General features: G+C 42.1%; 1 protein-coding gene and 1 long non-coding RNA gene across 9 annotated transcripts in view; one reads left to right on the top strand and one right to left on the bottom strand.

Annotated features, from left to right (window-relative positions):
• Window positions 1-16,266, top strand: part of MYOF (myoferlin) — a 154,246-nt gene extending 137,980 nt beyond the window's left edge. For both annotated transcript variants that reach the window (XM_006211033.4, XM_006211032.4), the window contains 5 exons: window positions 7,212-7,311; window positions 11,763-11,953; window positions 13,665-13,774; window positions 14,144-14,291; window positions 15,708-16,266. In XM_006211033.4, the coding sequence (XP_006211095.2) occupies window positions 7,212-7,311; window positions 11,763-11,953; window positions 13,665-13,774; window positions 14,144-14,291; window positions 15,708-15,746 (588 nt within the window). In that variant the 3' untranslated portion in view covers window positions 15,747-16,266. The remainder of the gene's footprint in view (window positions 1-7,211; window positions 7,312-11,762; window positions 11,954-13,664; window positions 13,775-14,143; window positions 14,292-15,707) is intronic.
• Window positions 1-17,645, bottom strand: part of LOC140699368 (uncharacterized) — a 157,583-nt gene that overhangs the window by 6,301 nt on the left and 133,637 nt on the right. For 3 of the 7 annotated variants that reach the window (XR_012077507.1, XR_012077508.1, XR_012077505.1), the window contains exons 2-5: window positions 7,791-8,041; window positions 7,418-7,556; window positions 5,631-5,659; window positions 5,394-5,429 (exon numbers count right to left, since the gene is read on the bottom strand). This is a non-coding gene — a long non-coding RNA (uncharacterized lncRNA). Of the gene's footprint in view, window positions 1-5,393; window positions 5,430-5,607; window positions 5,660-7,417; window positions 7,557-7,790; window positions 8,042-17,645 lie in introns of all 7 variants that reach the window. The other 4 variants (XR_012077510.1, XR_012077511.1, XR_012077509.1 and 1 more) reach the window with 3 other exon arrangements.

Here is a 17,645-nt window from a genome sequence, read left to right as displayed (position 1 = left end):
CCACAACTGACTGCTAAAAAACTCAAAAAAACCACAAAAAACTAGAACCTAGCAAAAAAGACCATCTTCAACTGGAAACATAAAGAGGGAACCACAACGCGATGGTTGGATGGGTGTGCTCACAATATAATCAGGCCCCATACCTCCAAGGTGGGCAACCCACAAGCTGAAGAATAAGTCACAGAGGCCCTCCCACAAGAGTGACAGTCCTGAGCCCCACGTCAGGGTCCCCAGCCTGGGGTTCTGGCATTGGGAGGAGGAGGCCCTAGGACATTTGGTTTTGAAAGCCAGCAGGACTTAACTCCAGGAGTCCCATGGCACTGGGGAAAATAGAGACTTGATTCTTTTGGGAAGTGTACACAGAATCTCTTGTGTGCCAGGTCCAAGGGTAGAGGCAGTGATGCCACAGGAACCCAGGCCAGGCCTCCTTGCTGGCTTTGGAAGGTCTCCTGAGGAGGTAGGGGACAGCTCTGGCTCACCTTGGGGACATAAAAGGTGGTAACAGACATTCTGGGAGTGTTCATCTACATGAGCTTTCCTGGAGGCTGACATCTTGATTGGATCATTAGCACCAAGACCTAGCCCCACTCAACAGCCTGCAGGCTTAAATGCTGGGAAGCCTCAGGCCAAACAACATACTGAGTGGAAATGCAGCCACACACATCAGTGGACAAACACCTCTACCATGCCCCTACCACCAGAGGTCCAGGACGAATCTTCACCCAGCAGTGGGCAAGCACTGAATCCTCCTGCCAGGAAACCTGCATAAACCTCTAGTCCAGCCTCATTCACAGGGTGGCAGACACCAGAAATAAGAAAACAATCCCAAAGCCTATGGAAGGAATCTACAAATGCAGGCCAGACTCTACACTGGGGCCTGCTGCACCCTGGCCCTTGGGTGACAAGAGAGGAGTGTACTGCTGGGACACATAGGACATCTTCCACAGAGGGCCACTTCTCCAAGGTTGAGAAACGTAAGTAAACTACCTGAAAGTACAAAGACAGACAATATGAGGTGGCAGAGGAATATCTTCCAGAGCAAGGCACAAGATAAAATCCCAAAAGAAGAAATAAGTGATGAGGAGATAGGGAATTTATCCGAGAAGGAGTTTAAAGTACTCATGGAGAAGATGTTCGGAGAACTCAAGAGGAGTATAGATGTAGAGAGCTAAGTTTTTAGCAAAGAGTTGGAAAATATAAAGAATACCCAAGCAGAGTTGAAGAATAAAATTACTGAAATGAATAACATACCAGAAGGAGCCAAGAATAGACTAACAAGTCAGTGAGCTATAAGACAGATTAGTGGAAATCACTACTGCAGAACAGAAAAAAGAAAAAAGAATGAAAAGAAATGAAGATAGTTTAAGAGCATTCTAGGACAACATGAAGTGCACTAATATTCACGTTATAGGGGTCCCAGAAAGAGAAGAGAGAGAGAAAGGACCTGAGAAAATTTTTGAAGAGATAATAACTGAAAACTTCCTTAACTTGGGAAAGGAAACAGCCACCCAAGTCCAGGAGGTGCAGAGATCAACTCAAAGAGGAACACACTAAGGCACAGTCATCAAATTGACAAAAACTAAGGATAAGGAAAAAAATATTAAAATTAGCAAGAGAAAAGCAACAAATAACATACAAGGGAACTCCCATAGGTTATCAGCTGATTTTTCAGCAGAAACTCTACAGGCCAGAAGGGAGTGGCATGATATATTTAAAGTAATGAAAGGGAACAACTTACAATCAAGAACACTCTATCCAGCAAGGCTCTCATTCAGATTTGATGGAGAAATTGAAAGCTTCACAGATAAACAAAAGCTAAAAGAATTCAGCACCACCAAACCAGCTTTACAACAAATGTTAAAGGAACTTCTCTAGTCATCAAACCACAAGAAAAGAGAACAAAAAGAAAGAGGAAAAAAAAAAAGACCTACAAAAACAAACCCAAAGCAATTAACAAAATGGCAATAAGAACATATGTATCAATAATTACCTTAAATGTAAATGGATTAAATGCTCCAACCAAAAGACACAGACTGGCTGAACGGGTACACTGTCTACAAGAGACCCACTTCAGAGCAGAGACACATGCAGGCTGAAAGTAAGGGGATGGAAAAAGATATTCCATGTAAACAGAAATCAAACAAAGCTGGACTAACAATACTTATATCAGACAAAATGGGTTTTCAAATAAAGACTGTTACAATAGACAAAGCAGGACACTACATAATGCTCAAGGGATCAATCCAAGAAGATGTAACAATTGTAAATACATATGTACCCAACATAGGAGCACCTTAATACATAAGACAATTGTTAACAGACATAAAAGGAGAAATAGACAATACACAATAATAGTGGGGGACCTTAACACCCCACTTATATCAAATGGACAGATCATCCAGACAGAATATCAATATGGAAATACAGGCCCTAAATAACATATTAGACTAGACGGACTTAATATCCACCTGAAAGCAACAAAATACATATTCTTCTCAAGGGCATATAGAACATTCTCCAGAATCGACCACATACTGGCCCACAAAGCTAGCCTCAATAAATTTAGGAAAACTGAAATAACACCAAGCATTTTCTCTTCCCACAACACTATAAGGTTAGAAATCAACTATAAGAAAAAAGAACTGCAAAAACTGCAAACGTGGAAGCTAAACAATATGCTACTAAACAACCAATGGCTCAGTGAAGAAATCAAAGAGGAAATCAAAAAATATTTTGAGGCAAATGAAAATGAAAACACAATGATCCAAAACCTCTGGGATGCAGCAAAAGCAGTTTTAAGAGGGAAGTTTATAGGGATGCCTACCTCAGGAAACAAGAAAAATCTCGAGTAAACAACCTAACCTGACACCTAAAGCAGCCGAAGAAAGAAGAACAAACAAAACCCGAAGTTAGTAGAAGAAAAGAAATCAAAGATCAGAGCAGAACTAAATGAAATAGAGACTAAAAAAAAAAAAAAAATAGAAAAGATCTATGAAACTAAAAGCTGGTTCTTTGAAAAGATAAATAAAATTGATAAACCTTTAGTCAGACTCAGCAAGAAAAAAGGGAGGGCCCAAATTAATAAAATCAGAAATGAAAAAAATTATAACTGAATTCACAGAAATACAAGGAACCGTAAGAGGCTACTATGAGCAGCTATACACCAACAAAAAGGACAATGTGAAAGAAATGGACAACTTCTTAGAACAGTACAATTTGCCAGTACTGAACCAGGAAGAAATGGACAATATGAATAGACAAATTACCAGAACTGAAATTGAATCAGTAATTTAAAAACTCCCCAAAACAAAAGTCCAAGATCAGACAGCTTCACAAGGGAATTCTACCAAACATTTAGAGAAGAGTTAACACCTCTCCTTTCTGAAACTATTCCTAAAAATTGCAGAGGAATACTTCCAAACTCATTCTATGAGGCCATCATCATCCTGATACCAAAACCAAAGATATCACAAAAAAAGAAAATTATAGGGCAATATCACTTATGAATATAGATGCAAAAATCAACAAATTCTAGCAAATCAACTCCAACAATGCACTAAAAGGATCATACACCATGATCAGGTGGGATTTATCCAGGGATGCAAGTGTTTTTCAGTATCCACAAATCAATCAATGTGATACACCACATTAACAAACTGAATAATAAAAACCATATGGTCATCTTAATCGATGCAGAAAAAGCTTTTGATAAAATTCAACATCCACTTGTGATGAAAACTCTCCAGAAAGTGGGCATAGATGGAACATACTTCAACATAATAAAGGTCATATATGACAGACCCACAACTAACATCATACTTAATGGGAAAAAGCTGAAAGCATTTCCACTAAGATCAGGAAGAAGACAAGGATGCCCACTTTCGCCAATTTTATTCAACATAGTTTTGGAAGCCCTAGCCATAGCAATCAGAGAATAAAAAGAACTAAAAGGAATCCAAATTGGAAACGAAGAAGTAAAACTGTCACTGTTTGCAGATGACATAATACTACACATAGAAAACCCTAAAGAAGTGACCAGAGAACTATTAGAACTCATCAATGAATTTGGTAAATTGCAGGATACAAAATTAATATACAGAAATCAGTTGCATTTCTATACACTTAAATGAAATAGCAGAAAAAGAAATTAAGGAAACAATGCCATTCACCATTGCTCCAAAAAGAATAAAATACCTAGGAATAAACCTACCTAAGGAGACAAAAGACCTATACTCTGAAAACTGTAAGACACTGATGAAAGAAACTGAAGATGACATGAACAAATGGAAAGATACACCATGTTCTTGGATTGGAAGAATCAATATTGTTGAAGTGGCCAAATGACCCAAGGCAATATACAGATTCAGTTCAATCCCTATCAAATTACCAATAACATTTTTCACAGAGCTGGAACAAAAAAATGTTAAAATTCGTGTGGAAACACAAAAGACCCTGAATAGCCAAAGTAATCTTGAAAAAGAAGAACAGAGCTGGAGGAATTACACTCCTTGACTTCAGACTGTACTACAAAGCCACAGAAGTCAAAATAATATGGTACTGGCATAAAAACAGACACATAGATCAATGTAACAGGATAGAAAGTCCAGAAATAAACCCATACACTTATGGTCAATCTACAACAAAGGAGGCAAGAATATACAATGGAGAAAAGACAGTCTCTTCAGTTAGAGGTGCTGGGAAAAACTGGACAGCTACCTGTAAAAGACCGAAACTAGAACATTCTCTAACATCATATACAAAAATAAACTCAAAATGGATTAAAGGCTTAAATGTAAGACCAAATACTATAAAACTCCTAGAGGAAAACATAGGTAGGACACTCTTGGACAAAAATCCCAGCAATAAATTTTTTGAACCAGCTCCTAAAGTATTGGAAATAAAAGCAAAAATAAATGGGATCTAATTAAACTTAAAAGCTTTTGCACAGCTAAGGATACCATCAACAAAACTTAAAGACAACCTACAGAATGGAAGAAAATATTTGCAAATGATGTGACTGACACAGGACTAGTTTCCAAGATATACAAACAGCTCATACACCTTAATATCAAAACAAACAAAAAAACCAAGCAACCCAATCAAAAAATGAGGAGAAGAGCTAAATAGACATCTCTCCAAAGAAGACAGGCAGATGGCCAACAAGCACATGAAAAGATGCTCAACATCACTAATTGTTAGAGAAATGCAAATCAAAATTACAATATCACCTCACACCAATCAGAATGGCCATCATGAAAAAGTCTTCAAATGATAAATGCTGTTGAGGGTGTGGAGAAGAAGGAACCCCACTACTCTGTTGGTGGCAATGTAAATTGGTGCAGCTACTATGGAGGACAGTATGGATGTTCCTTAAAAAACTAAAATAGACTTACCATGTGATCCAGCAATTTCCACTCCTCCGCATGTATCTGGAGAAAAATATAATTCAGAAAGACACATACACTCCAGTGTTTGTAGAAGCACTATTTACAATAGCCAAGACATGGAAACAACCCAAATGTCCATCAACAGATGACTGGATAAAGAAGATGTGGTATATTTATACAATGGAGCACTATTCAGCCATAAAAAGGAATAAAATAATACCATTTGCAGCAACATGGTTGTACCTGGAGATCGTAATTCTGAGTGAAGTAATCTAGAAAGAGAAAGAAAAATGTCATATGATATCACTTATATGTGGAATCTAAAAAATGGACACAAATGAACTCATTTACAAAACAGAAACAGACTCGCAGACATAGGGAACAAACTTATGGTTACCAGGGTCTAAAGGAGGTGGGAAGGGATAAATTGGGAATTCAGAAACTGCACTTGTTGGGGAGTGATGGAAATGTTACCTATCTTGATTGTGGTGGTGGTTTCATTGGTGTACACATCAATCAAAATCTATCAAATTGTACATCTGAAATATGTGTAGTTTACTGTACAGGAGCCATACCACAATAAAGGTGTTAAAAAAATACATACATATATACCCCCCTCATGTCCCATCTGGCCAGGCCCTACCCCGCTGCTGGCCCTACTCAGTGCTGACGCTGTTATAGTAAGCACGTTTTCTGTCCAAGTGAGATGAATGCTTTCAAAGGGCACTTTCTAGAGACAGGTTCAACTTGACGTTGAACCTTGCACACTTTCAGATGATGAGACAACCAGGGGAAAGTGAGGGGTTAGGGGTCAGGTAGGCCTTCAGGTAAAGTTACCTTTCCTATTTACCCACATCTAGAGCTGGACCTCCCAGCACCCAGACTGGTCCTTGGAGCAGGAGCCCACACAGGACGGTCAGGTGGGGCCAGACCATAGCAGAGTGGGCTTCTCAGCATGACAGCCAGACCCTCTGAGCCTTGCAAAGGGGAACATTCCTGGGATGTTCATATGAAAAACCAGAAATAACCCAACAATCATCCTTCAAATTCATGAAGCACTGGGGGAATTCTTTCTTTGGGGCCAGAGGAACTTAGGTGTAATTAGGCTGTGGACGTGTCCTTATCCTTGGCTGATATTGTCTGGGCAGAGGCAGGGACCAGAGGTAAGAACTTAGAGGACCCTTACCCCATCCTCCCTCCACCTAATTCCAGGATGAGGGATTTGAGGGTCTTAGTTGACCACAGTATGTAAAACCCAATATTTTTCAAAAGCCAAAAATGCCAGAACATTTTAAATCCGCACTGATAAAAGAGTGAAGTCAGGGCCCCAGTCTCCTCACCCCCACGTGGAATGAGTGTGCTCAGATATCCGTGTTGAGGGGGAAGTCTGTGGGGTGGGCGGAAGGTTGCTGAGCAGAAGTAACACCCCAGTAGGGGATATTGTGGTCTGGCCTAGGATAGCTTGGCTTTGGGAGGATAATCTAAGCAGGCCATAGTCTTTAGGACAGGAGACATAATTAGTCCCCCAGGAGTGGGAGCAGGAAGTCACACTGATAGGAACATGGCAGGAAACCTTCTGTTTGGGAATTGCCTGGGACATCCTTTTTGTCACCCATCTGGTGGTCTTGAGATTTCCTGGGGAGCCCAACTGCCTTATGTACCATGGGGTGGAGGGGTGGCCAAAGGGATGGGTTTCGAGTGGGGGTGCAAAGCAGGGAGGTGGCCCCGTGTCTTAATATCAGGGTTTCCAGGAGCCCAAGTGGAGGGTTGTAAGGGTCTGGTAATCGGTGTCATTTGGTTTGTCTGTCCCTCTTGGCATTTCAGGAGCATTTCTGGAGTATTGACCAAACTGAATTTCGGGTCCCGCCCAGACTGATCATCCAGATATGGGATAACGACAAGTTTTCTCTTGATGACTACTTGGGTAAGGCATGCACTGGGGATACTCTTCTCTAAGAAACTGTCCTTGCAATGAGTAAAATCAATGTACACTTGGGATCAATTATTTAAATCTCCAGTAGTGTAGGTACCTGGGGATGGGGTCACTGTCTGGATGTCCTCTGAGTGATGTGGCCTGCGGGTCCGCTGTCTCAGGTCCTCTGAGAAGTGGGCACAGCACCCCTTTCCGTGAGGCTCTTGTTGTAGGCTCTTGCACCACCTCCTATCCTGCTATGAAGATTCAAATTTTGTTTTCACAAGGGGATGCCACACCCCTGCCTCCACTTCCAAACCTCTCCCTCTGTCTCCCCCTCCTCTCTCCTCAGCACCTCAGAATTGGCTCCCTCCTCCTCCATGCTGCTCTCAAAAGTCACTGAGGTCCCCTAATGTCCCCAGCCATTGTTCTCCCCCACTCCCTCCATCCTTCTCCATGGTAGACCCCCCTCCCCGACCTGGGGCCCCTACCTTTCTCGGCCCGCGCCCAACGCAGCGTTCTGATCTCCTCTCTCCCGGGCTTCGGGTGTCTCATCAGCCTGCTCTGTCTCTTCCTCTCACACTGTAAACACAGGCCTTGGCCTTCCCTGGGGCTCTGCGACTCTTCCCTAGGCTCCCTCAGTGATTCACCAAACCTCACCTCAGTGGAAGGGAAGCTTCAACTTCCACTTTCAGCAAAGCGTGACCCATAAACCAGTGCGTGCAGCCGACAGCCCCGGCACCTGAGGGTTAATAATAAGGAATACTACGATGACTCAGATTGCAACATGCAGTGAGTGTATCCAGTCAACACATCATACACCTTAAACTTACACGATGCTATAGGTCAACTACATCTCAGGTAAAACAAAAGAGGAAAGAAACTATCATAATGATTATTCCCCATTCCCCACCAGAAACCTTCACCTTTATGTTCGGCAGGCACCGCAGACTTACCGTGACTGAGCTCAAACTCAGCCATTCCTCCCTGACCTCATACCTGCTCTCCTCATGAAGTGCTTTTGCTGTTCACAGCCTCTCTGTTGTCCCAGCCGCCCAGCCAGGAGTACCCAGAGTCCTCTGTGGCTCTTCTCTTTTCTCAGTCTAGACATTGTCACCTACTTCATCAGGCACATTTATTTCCTCAGCTCAATGATCTCTGCTACTTGCCAGTTCAGACCTCACTTCCTCTTAGCCAACTGGTACACTGGTCCCTGGCTCATCTCCTTGCTTCCAGAACATCTATCCTGGCAAAAGGAAAGCCCACGGCGGCCAGTGGCTGTGTCTCATTATTCCTCTAACCCTCACAGCACCCAAGTGCAGTAGCTTCGACTTAGTTGGTCCTTCATAAGAATTGAACAAACAAATGAGTATGGAAGTGTTGACTGAAGAAAAATATACAGCCTAAAAGTTGTGAGTTAAGTTTTATTCAGAGATCTTTCTGAGGACTATAGCCCCAGAGACAGCCTCTCAGAGAGCTCTGAAGAATTACTCTGAAGAGGTAAGGGAGGAGCCAGGATATACAGGACTTTTTTGCTGGGGGGGGGGGATAAATAGGTAGTCTAATATCAAACGATTACTGCTAATCCCAAAAAACAGACATCTCAAGTTAATGATCTTAGTGCTTTTCTATGCTTGGGGAGATGCAAGATTCTGAGCTCACTGAAATTATTTCTTAGATATGCATCTTAACTATCTAGGGTCAGATCCAAGGCACAGAATTCTTCCAGTCTGTCTCCATCCTGAACTCCCCTCAGGGCACAGCCTCAGGTGGACAGCTGCAGTGGCCTATGGCCTGATCCTTGTAGTACTGGGGTGATAGAAAACATTTCTTATTCCCTGGAAAGGCAGGCAACATCTCCTGTCCACAGTAGTATTATGCTCACTTATAAAGCATAAAGAATGGTGCAGGGTTTCCCCTCGGAATTTCAATAAAATAGTCGACAACAATGAAAGAGAATGACTGTATTTCAAAATGGCTAGTAGGCAAATGGTTGCAGTTATCATAAAAAGGAGAGACAAAATAAAAGCCGGCATTAGCTCCAGAAAGCCTTGTGGGCTGTGGAACCATCAGAAGCTGATGGGCAGTGTCTGAGGCCAGCAGTTTATGGCGACTCTGCCACAACCTCCCTGCTGCTCTCCGCTGCCACTGTTGGAGACCAGGCCTTGTCCCAGGAATCCACAGACCTGACCCGACAGGACTCTTGCAACCCTTGCAGCGGCAATCCACAATTATCCCGGAGACATTTCCATGTGGTGGTAAAGCATTGGAGAAGGGAAGCATTTTTATAATTTTATGATTAAATCTTAGTGTTTTAGTGGGTCTCCGTCCTTGAGCTGTGACCTTCACAAGTGCTTCTCAACTTGCTTCCTCCCCTTAGGTAAGAAAGAATGGCTCAAGTGTTTGGAGGTGGGCAACAGTCCTTCCTCCAGGTCTGATGTGTCTTCAGAAGTCTTTTCCTTTGGAGAGTAGACTTTTGTTATAAAGATCATTCAGGGAATATTTCAGCATGGTTTTATTTCCCTCCCCTTGCCCGAAATATGAGGGTTTTTCCCTGTATCTTCACTGTGAGGATATTTTAGGGTTCCTGGAGGTAAAACTCACAAAAATGTAGTAGTTCCTCCCAGACTGGGCCCCAGGCTGTGGCGTATCCAGTCTGCCTCTGATGACTGCTTTGTTCCTTCAGTTTGAATTTCTTCTTGCCTTTTAGCACACCTTGTAACTTTTTTTCCTTTAAACCAGAAATGTTATATGGAGTCATAATACCTGATATAAACATACCTTTAGTGTGAGGATTTATGTGAGTCCAACTAGGAGCTGAGCTGTGCCAAGTGTTTGCTGGAGCCGAAGCTACCAGGGGCTTCTGTCTCCTCTGTTGATTTTGTTCTTCCCAAGAATTCCTTGCAAGAATTGCAAGGTCTGCTTCTTGCATCTCTTTCAGCTGCAATCTACGGCTGTTATATTGGAGCTCTGTTGGTATGGTGTTAAGGTGCTGGGTTGGAGAAGCAGTCTATAATCTTGTGATTCAATCTGTCTTCCAGAGGACCTGTGTCTCTGGGCTGTGACTTTCATTTCACATGTGTCTCTCCTGTGCTATGGCTTCCCACCCCACTGTCCCTTAGAGAAAAGAATGCTGGAAAAGGGCTGTGGTATGGGGTAATTCCTTCCCCCAGCTGGAGTGAAGTTCTAATAAAGTCTTTTCCTCTGGAGAGAGGGCCTTTTTAATAGAGAATGTTCTGGGTATATTTTGCAATGTTTATTTTTACAGTGTCCTTGCCACAGCAACAAGGTCATTCTGGATCTTCACTGTGAGGACTTGATAACAAATTCTACACCCAGCAACTTATCAAAATGACCATGTTAGTGTGTCTACTTGTTTGTAGTTCCAGTGGCTTCTGCTCCATGTAATCAAATCTCGCCTGTGACTCTCTGAATTTGCCTGTCTCTTCCAGATTTAAGGGTGGTGATTTGCCTTTGAAACTTCAGTTTTTTGATGGTTCAGAAAAAGTAATTGACTTTTGGTTTGTTCAACACTTCATTCTTGTAAGGACAGGAGTGAAGATTTCCAAGGTCTTTAACCTGTCAGTGTTGAAAAAGGAAGTCTTTTTTGATATATTGTTTCATTCTTTTCTTTTTGTGCTTCATTCTGGATTTTGTTTTTGACATATAATTCAGTTCAACCATTGCCTCCTCTAATTTGTCTAATATGTCATTTAAATCCATCTTGTATCTTAATGTTAGCTTTTGTTTTCCAGTTATAATATTTATATTGATTCCTTATTTGTTTGTTTTCTGAAATCCTTCATCTTGTCACTTAAAAATCATAACCATATCAATCAGGAGAGGGCTCAGAGGAGTTCCCAACCCCCAAAAGGCAGTCAGTTAAAGTGCTACTATAGAGTTAATGCCTTACATTGAGGAAGAATAAATGTGTGTCTCCAGGCACCCTGAGCTGGGTTTCCTAGTTCCTTGTGAGAATTTTCTGTTGAGAATTCATTGTTCCTTCTCAAGCTCTTGTTTCTGAGGTTACACTAGGAGATACTTGAACCTGACTATCCCATGCAGCTTCCCATGTTCCAAGTACCAGGTGTCTTTACCCAAAGCCAAATAACTGTATTCAGGGAAGTTCAGTATAAGCAAATTCCAAGTCCAAGTTCAGTGGAAATTTTGCCTATAGATGTTTAATTCTTCTGAGCTTGCAGAAGAACTTGGTTTATGTTCCTGTCTTTGAGAAATAAAACAGGTAGTTCTCTGTGAGATGCAGAACAGTGGACAGATATTTCTTCTGTCCCTTTCCAGCTGATCTGCGAATAATTTTAACTATCTACCAGGGTCCGTTTCTCTAACTCACCTATCCCCTGTTGAAAATCATGGTCTACCCCTCTTCTGACAACATTCTGTTCCCTTGTGAACGACGATGGATCCACTTGAAATTTATTTGGGTTTAATGTTTCCTTGGCTAGGTTTCCTGGAACTTGATTTGCATCACACCATCATTCCAGCAAAATCATCAGAGAAATGCAATTTGGACATGATTCCAGACCTCAAAGCCATGAACCCCCTTAAAGTGAAAACAGCCTCTCTCTTTGAACAGAAGTCCATGAAAGGATGGTGGCCGTGCTATGCAGATAAAGATGGCGCCCGTGTGATGGCTGTATGAGTATTTCCTGCTTGGGGGTCATTTATCCCTTTTATCATTTAGGTTTTGCCCTATATGAGTAGATTTGCTCCAGAGAAGATAAGGAAGGTTAAACTGGTGGTACTTTTAAGTTATGGAAACGGTTTGTACCTGGGATTTTAAGAGAAGGTGGCAGATGCCGTGAGCATATGTTGGGGGTTGAGTGGAAGGTAGGGGGATTGGAATTGTCAAACTGGGAGCCTATATGGTGCACTGTATTTCTGCAGGGCCCTCCTTCACCAAGAACGCTAATTCATATGAGCTTCTAGTACAATTCAGTATAGAACAAGGAACTTCAAATTTGAGCTGTTCTCATAAAAAAAAGAAATTTTTTTAAGAGGAGGGCAGCAGGGAGTGCTGACTTCCATGGATCTTGAAGGCTAGACATTACAAGCACCAGTGGAGAACTCAAGATCTATTTTGATGTAGAAGCCAAAGTGTGAGTTACCATGCCCTGTCACAAAAGACTACCTCATTCATTATATATTATTAATAACAGTTAACATTTTACACCACTGATTAGGAACCAGGCAATTTACAAAATGCCTTACATTCATCATCTTGTTTTTTCAAAAGACTTTGAGGGATCATTTGCATAAAATAAACTGCACCCACTTAAAGTGCACAATTTGGTAAGCTCTCAGATGTATATGCTCATGAAACCACAACCATAATCAAGATCCAGAACATTCCTGTGACCTCCAAAAGTTTCCTTGTGCCCACTGCAGTCCCTTGTTCCCTCCACCCTGGCCCAGGAAACCACTTAGCAGCTTCCTGACACTACAGATTAGTTTGCACCTAATCTCACTTAGTTCTGCTGACAACCCCACGAAGTAGACATTATCTCCATTTTATAGATTCCAGGAACAGGTTTGGAGAAACCCCACCTTGCCATCAGACACCCACCCTTGTCTGACTCTTCGACAGGAGGCATCTGTGCTCCATCACCTAAATGACTGTCAGAGTCGGGAGTTCTCAAATTGTTGGTGACCTTGTGGGCTCCAGGGTTCTAGAAAGTGTTACAACCTAGGTTTAGCCTGGTTCTAGAAGTGGGCAAGTTTCTAGACCTCTTACAGCGTCAGTGTCCTTATGTGCACATGAGTATCCTACCTGATTTATATATAGGTTTGCCCCGAGCATTACACAAGATAAAGTGGCTTAAGCAGTGCTCAGTGCAGGGAGGCAGCATTCATTCATTCACTCATTCATTCATTCCTCTAGCTCGTATACATCAAGTGCCCACTAAGTACCCACACTGTTCCACACAGTGGGGATACCATGGTGGGCATGAAGCATGGAGGCGCTCTTGGAGCCCCCACTTAATGCTTAATCAGTGTTAGCTGTTGTTATGAGCAGTATTCAGGTTAATCTGGGTCCAAGCAAAGTTACAAAGGGAGGTGCATGAGCAGGCAAGAAGACAGATGTGAGAAAGTTGGAATAATGGGGATCCAGAGACTGAAAAGCAGGGAGGAGGGAAAGCAATTTGTCCTCTCCGTTTCCCACATGGCGTTGGTTCAGAAACACATGGAAGAGGAAATGTGATGAAATCTCCTGGGGAAAATTGAAGGCAATCTAAGGATTGTTTTACAAGAATAAAAATCATTGCTCGGGGAATACTCCTTGGGTCGAAGTGAAAATATTTGTGAAACGTGATGTCATGTGTTTAATCTGTTCTACTTTACTGCAGGGAAAAGTGGAGATGACGTTGGAAGTCCTCAACGAGAAGGAGGCCGATGAGAGGCCAGCCGGGAAGGGACGGGATGAACCCAATATGAACCCCAAGCTAGACCCACCAAAGTGAGAGGCCCGCTTTGTTCTGACTCCCAAACACCTGCAGTCTGAAAGCCCCCCTTCCAGCTGGCTTAATGGAATGGATTAGCCTTGTCTTGATTCTGTACTGAGTACTGGGGATGGGGGATGGAGAGGTTGGTGATCTGGCTTCACTGGAACCATTCTCCTTCCCGTGAAACCAGAGTCCAGTGTGTCTTCAGTATCTCAGGAGGCCATAAAAGGTTAAAGAATCTTTCTCAGCCACCTGAGGGGAATGGTATCTTTTCTTGATGCTATAAATGTTATTCCTTATTCTTTAAACTGGGTCACGCTCTGAGGTGTAAAGGCTCTGTCCCTTCCGAGCTCGGGAGGTAAAACCGTTTCTTTGCAATGCAGCCGCCCGGAAACCTCCTTCCTCTGGTTCACCAACCCATGTAAGACCATGCGGTTCATCGTGTGGCGCCGATTCAAGTGGGTGATCATCGGCCTGCTCATCCTGCTCATCCTGCTGCTCTTCCTGGCTGTGCTCCTCTACTCCTTGCCGGTGAGAGTCCTTGGCCTTGTCTTGGCTCCTTTTGTGGGAATCATGGTCCAACACCCCACTTGGCACTCGCCTCTGTTGCTGTCCAGTAAAAGGACCTATGTAGCGGTTGTGGTGTTGGGAAAATTTAATGTGTCCTGTGATGAGGATCACATTCTCGGGGTTTCATGCATTACGGGCAGAACTTCATGGTCTGAAGAAAAAACTTTGGTTTCAGGAATTCTAGGGGAAATCCCTGAGGCCTTTATCAGCGTGTGTCTGAATGACCGCCAGCATTGCCGGCGGAGCTTCCTGCCTTCAGATTTTCTTGTTCCAAACCATCCTGCGTCCTAACTCCTTAACCTGGCACTCACAGATCCCCAAATCTGGGCTTGTTCTAGGCCTCCACAGGCCTTGAACTCCACCCAAACTCAAAAGTTGGCCTCCCCAAGCAAGTACTGCCCTCACTTGCCAGGACCCCCTTGCCAGTGCTGTTCCCTTGCCTGTGTTTTGTCTAGCCAAACCTCCCTCATTCTGTAAGGCCCACATTTCATAACCTCCCCCTCAAGTCTCCCTTAATCTCCCCAGTCATAAAGGCACGTCCAAATGGGAGGCTTGTCAGTGTGCCTAGAAGTAGTACTTTCATTTCTTCGTTCAGGGGATTTGTGGAGCATCTCTGGCAGGTCAGGAATTGGGATGCAGAGATGAACCAAGGCATGATTTCTGTCCACAAGCAGTTCATATCCTGGGACAAGCAAATTACTGTGTACAAACAGTTAAATTCCTATGAGGCAAGCTGTTCTAGGATACGAACAAACGACTGCAGGACTGCACCGCTGAGGACGGTTTCACCAAGGAGGGGGCGTTTACGCTCAGTTTGCCGAGTGGAGAAGGGATAGTCAGGCGTTCAGAGACTCTCACGTCAGGTCATATTAGTAGTATCGATTATGTGGTGTTTAGTAGCTTAGTCATACAACCACACTCGCAGGGATTTGGTGTCTTCGTTTCTCCCACCAATACTTACAGCTTGTTAATCATGAGTACGTGCACGCTATTTCCTGATTGTAGGTAGTCCCGTGTGTCTTGACCATTTGAAAAAATTCCTCATAGTTATTTCTTTTTCCTGATTTACAGTCTATTGATTTAAACCAGTGGTTCTCAACTAGGGGCAGTTTTGCCCCCTGGGAGGACATCTGGCATTATCTGGAGACATTCTGGTTCTCACGACTGGGGATGCTACAATCTAGTGCGTAGAGGCCAGGGATGCTACTAAATATCCTGCAGTGCACAGGGGAGCCCCCCACAAGACTCATCTGGTCCTAAACAGTGCCAATGAGAATCCCCAAATTTTATATATATTTTATAATTATAATTATATATATATTTATAATTATATATATACATATATAATTTTTTAACCTATTTCTGTTTCTTTTTTAGAACTATTTGTCAATGAAGATCGTGAGGCCAAATGCATGATGGAAGCAAAGCTTCTTCTCTATAGAGTTATCCAGCAATGAGGGAATCCTGTCTTTGTTCACAGACCAAAACCAAGAGTGATTTTGTTTGGGTTGGAGACTACATTCCAGGGGCATGCTACACTCCTTCACTGAGGCCCATCAGTTCCCAGAGGGTCTAGGACAAAGTTAGGCCAACAAGCAACATTTTTATCTTGTTATCTTTTGAAGTATTAGAAGTTTTAACTGTATTTTTTCACAATATTTTTCAAGGTGGCTGGTTCCATTTAAAAATCCTTTTTTTTAATGCGTCCTAATTCTGTAATTCAGTGTTTTAGAAATTGCTGAAACTGAACTTGAACATTTCTGCATCTTGACTTCATATACTTATCTATAATCAACCAAATGCGCATTATAAAATAGAATAGTGAGAGGAATTTTTTATTTATGCCTGTAACCATTGTTGTATTTTATATGGATAAATATCAGGAGACTCTATTCAACTTCTGTGATGAACCCAAATAAACACATTTCACCTTTGACACATACCTGTTTGTTGTAGACGTGGGCCAAGTTGGGAAGGAGGCAATTTCTAGTCCTCTGGGTCTGGGGGGGTGGAATGGTGGGGCAAATCACTTGGCCATAAACCCCTTATAAATGCACTGCAAAATCTCAATCACTGGGCCAAAATTAAAGTAATAAGCACTTATTTAAAGTGTTTATTCTATGCACACCATTGTTTTAAGTGCTTTATACATATTAACTCATTGAGTCCTCAAGATAACCCTGTAAATGTGGATAACATTATTAACCCAATTTTGCAGTTGAAGAAACTGAGGCATAAAGAGGTTCAGTAACTTGCCCAAGGCCACACAACTGGTAAGTGGTAGAGCTGGGATTTGAACCCAGACAGTCTGGGTTCTTTCCTTAACTTTTCTGAGGGGAGTCTGGAAATATCACCTTAATCTTTTAATTCATTTGGGTTTTTACTGAGGGATCATTGGCATACAACATTATATTAACATTATATTCATTTCAGGTGTAGAACATAATGATTCAATATTTGTATATGTTGCACAATGATCACCACAATAAGTCTAGTTAACATCCAACACTACACACAGTTAAGAATATTTTTCTTGTGATGAGACCTTTTAAGATCTACTTTCAGCAACTTTCAAATACGCAATATAGTATTATTAACTATATACACCATCCTGACATTACATGTTCATGACTTATTTATTTTATAACTGGAAGTTTGTACCTTTTGACTTCCTTCAACTATTTTGCCTACTCCCACTCCTGGCAGCCACCAATCTGTTCTCTGTGCCTATGAACTGTTGGAGTTTTTGTTTGTTTTTCAGATTCCACATATAAGTGAGATCATACAGTATTTGTCTTTCTCTGGCTTATTTCACTTAGCATAATGCCCTTAAGGTCCATCCATGTTGTCACAAGGGCAAGATTTCACTCTTTTTTTTACAGCTGAATAATATTCCATTGTTTATATATATCACATTTTATTTATCTGTTCATTCATCAATGAATATTTAGATTGTTTCCATATCTTGGCTATTGTGAATAATGCTGCAGCCAACATGGGCAAGCAGATATCTTTCCGAGTTAATGTTTTTGTTTTCTTTGGATAAACACCCTGAAGTGGAATTGCTGGATCATATGGTAGTCCTATTTTTAATTTTTTGAGGAACCTCCATACTGCTTTCCAAAGTATCTGCACCAATTTACATTCCCACCATCAGTGGTCCAGGGTTCCCTTTCCCTGGTGAGGATTTCTCCACATCCTCACCAACACTTGTTATTTCTTTTTCATAGTAGCCATCCTAACAGGTGTGAGGTGGTATCTCATTGTAGTTTTGATTTGCATTTCCCTGATGGCTAGTGATACTGAGATGTTGAG

Source organism: Vicugna pacos, chromosome 11 (genome assembly GCF_048564905.1).
Source record: "Vicugna pacos chromosome 11, VicPac4, whole genome shotgun sequence".
In the NCBI taxonomy this organism is placed as follows: domain Eukaryota; kingdom Metazoa; phylum Chordata; class Mammalia; order Artiodactyla; family Camelidae; genus Vicugna; species Vicugna pacos.
The sequence above is the reverse complement of the archived record's forward strand: the minus strand, read 5'-3'. Positions and strand labels throughout refer to the sequence as shown.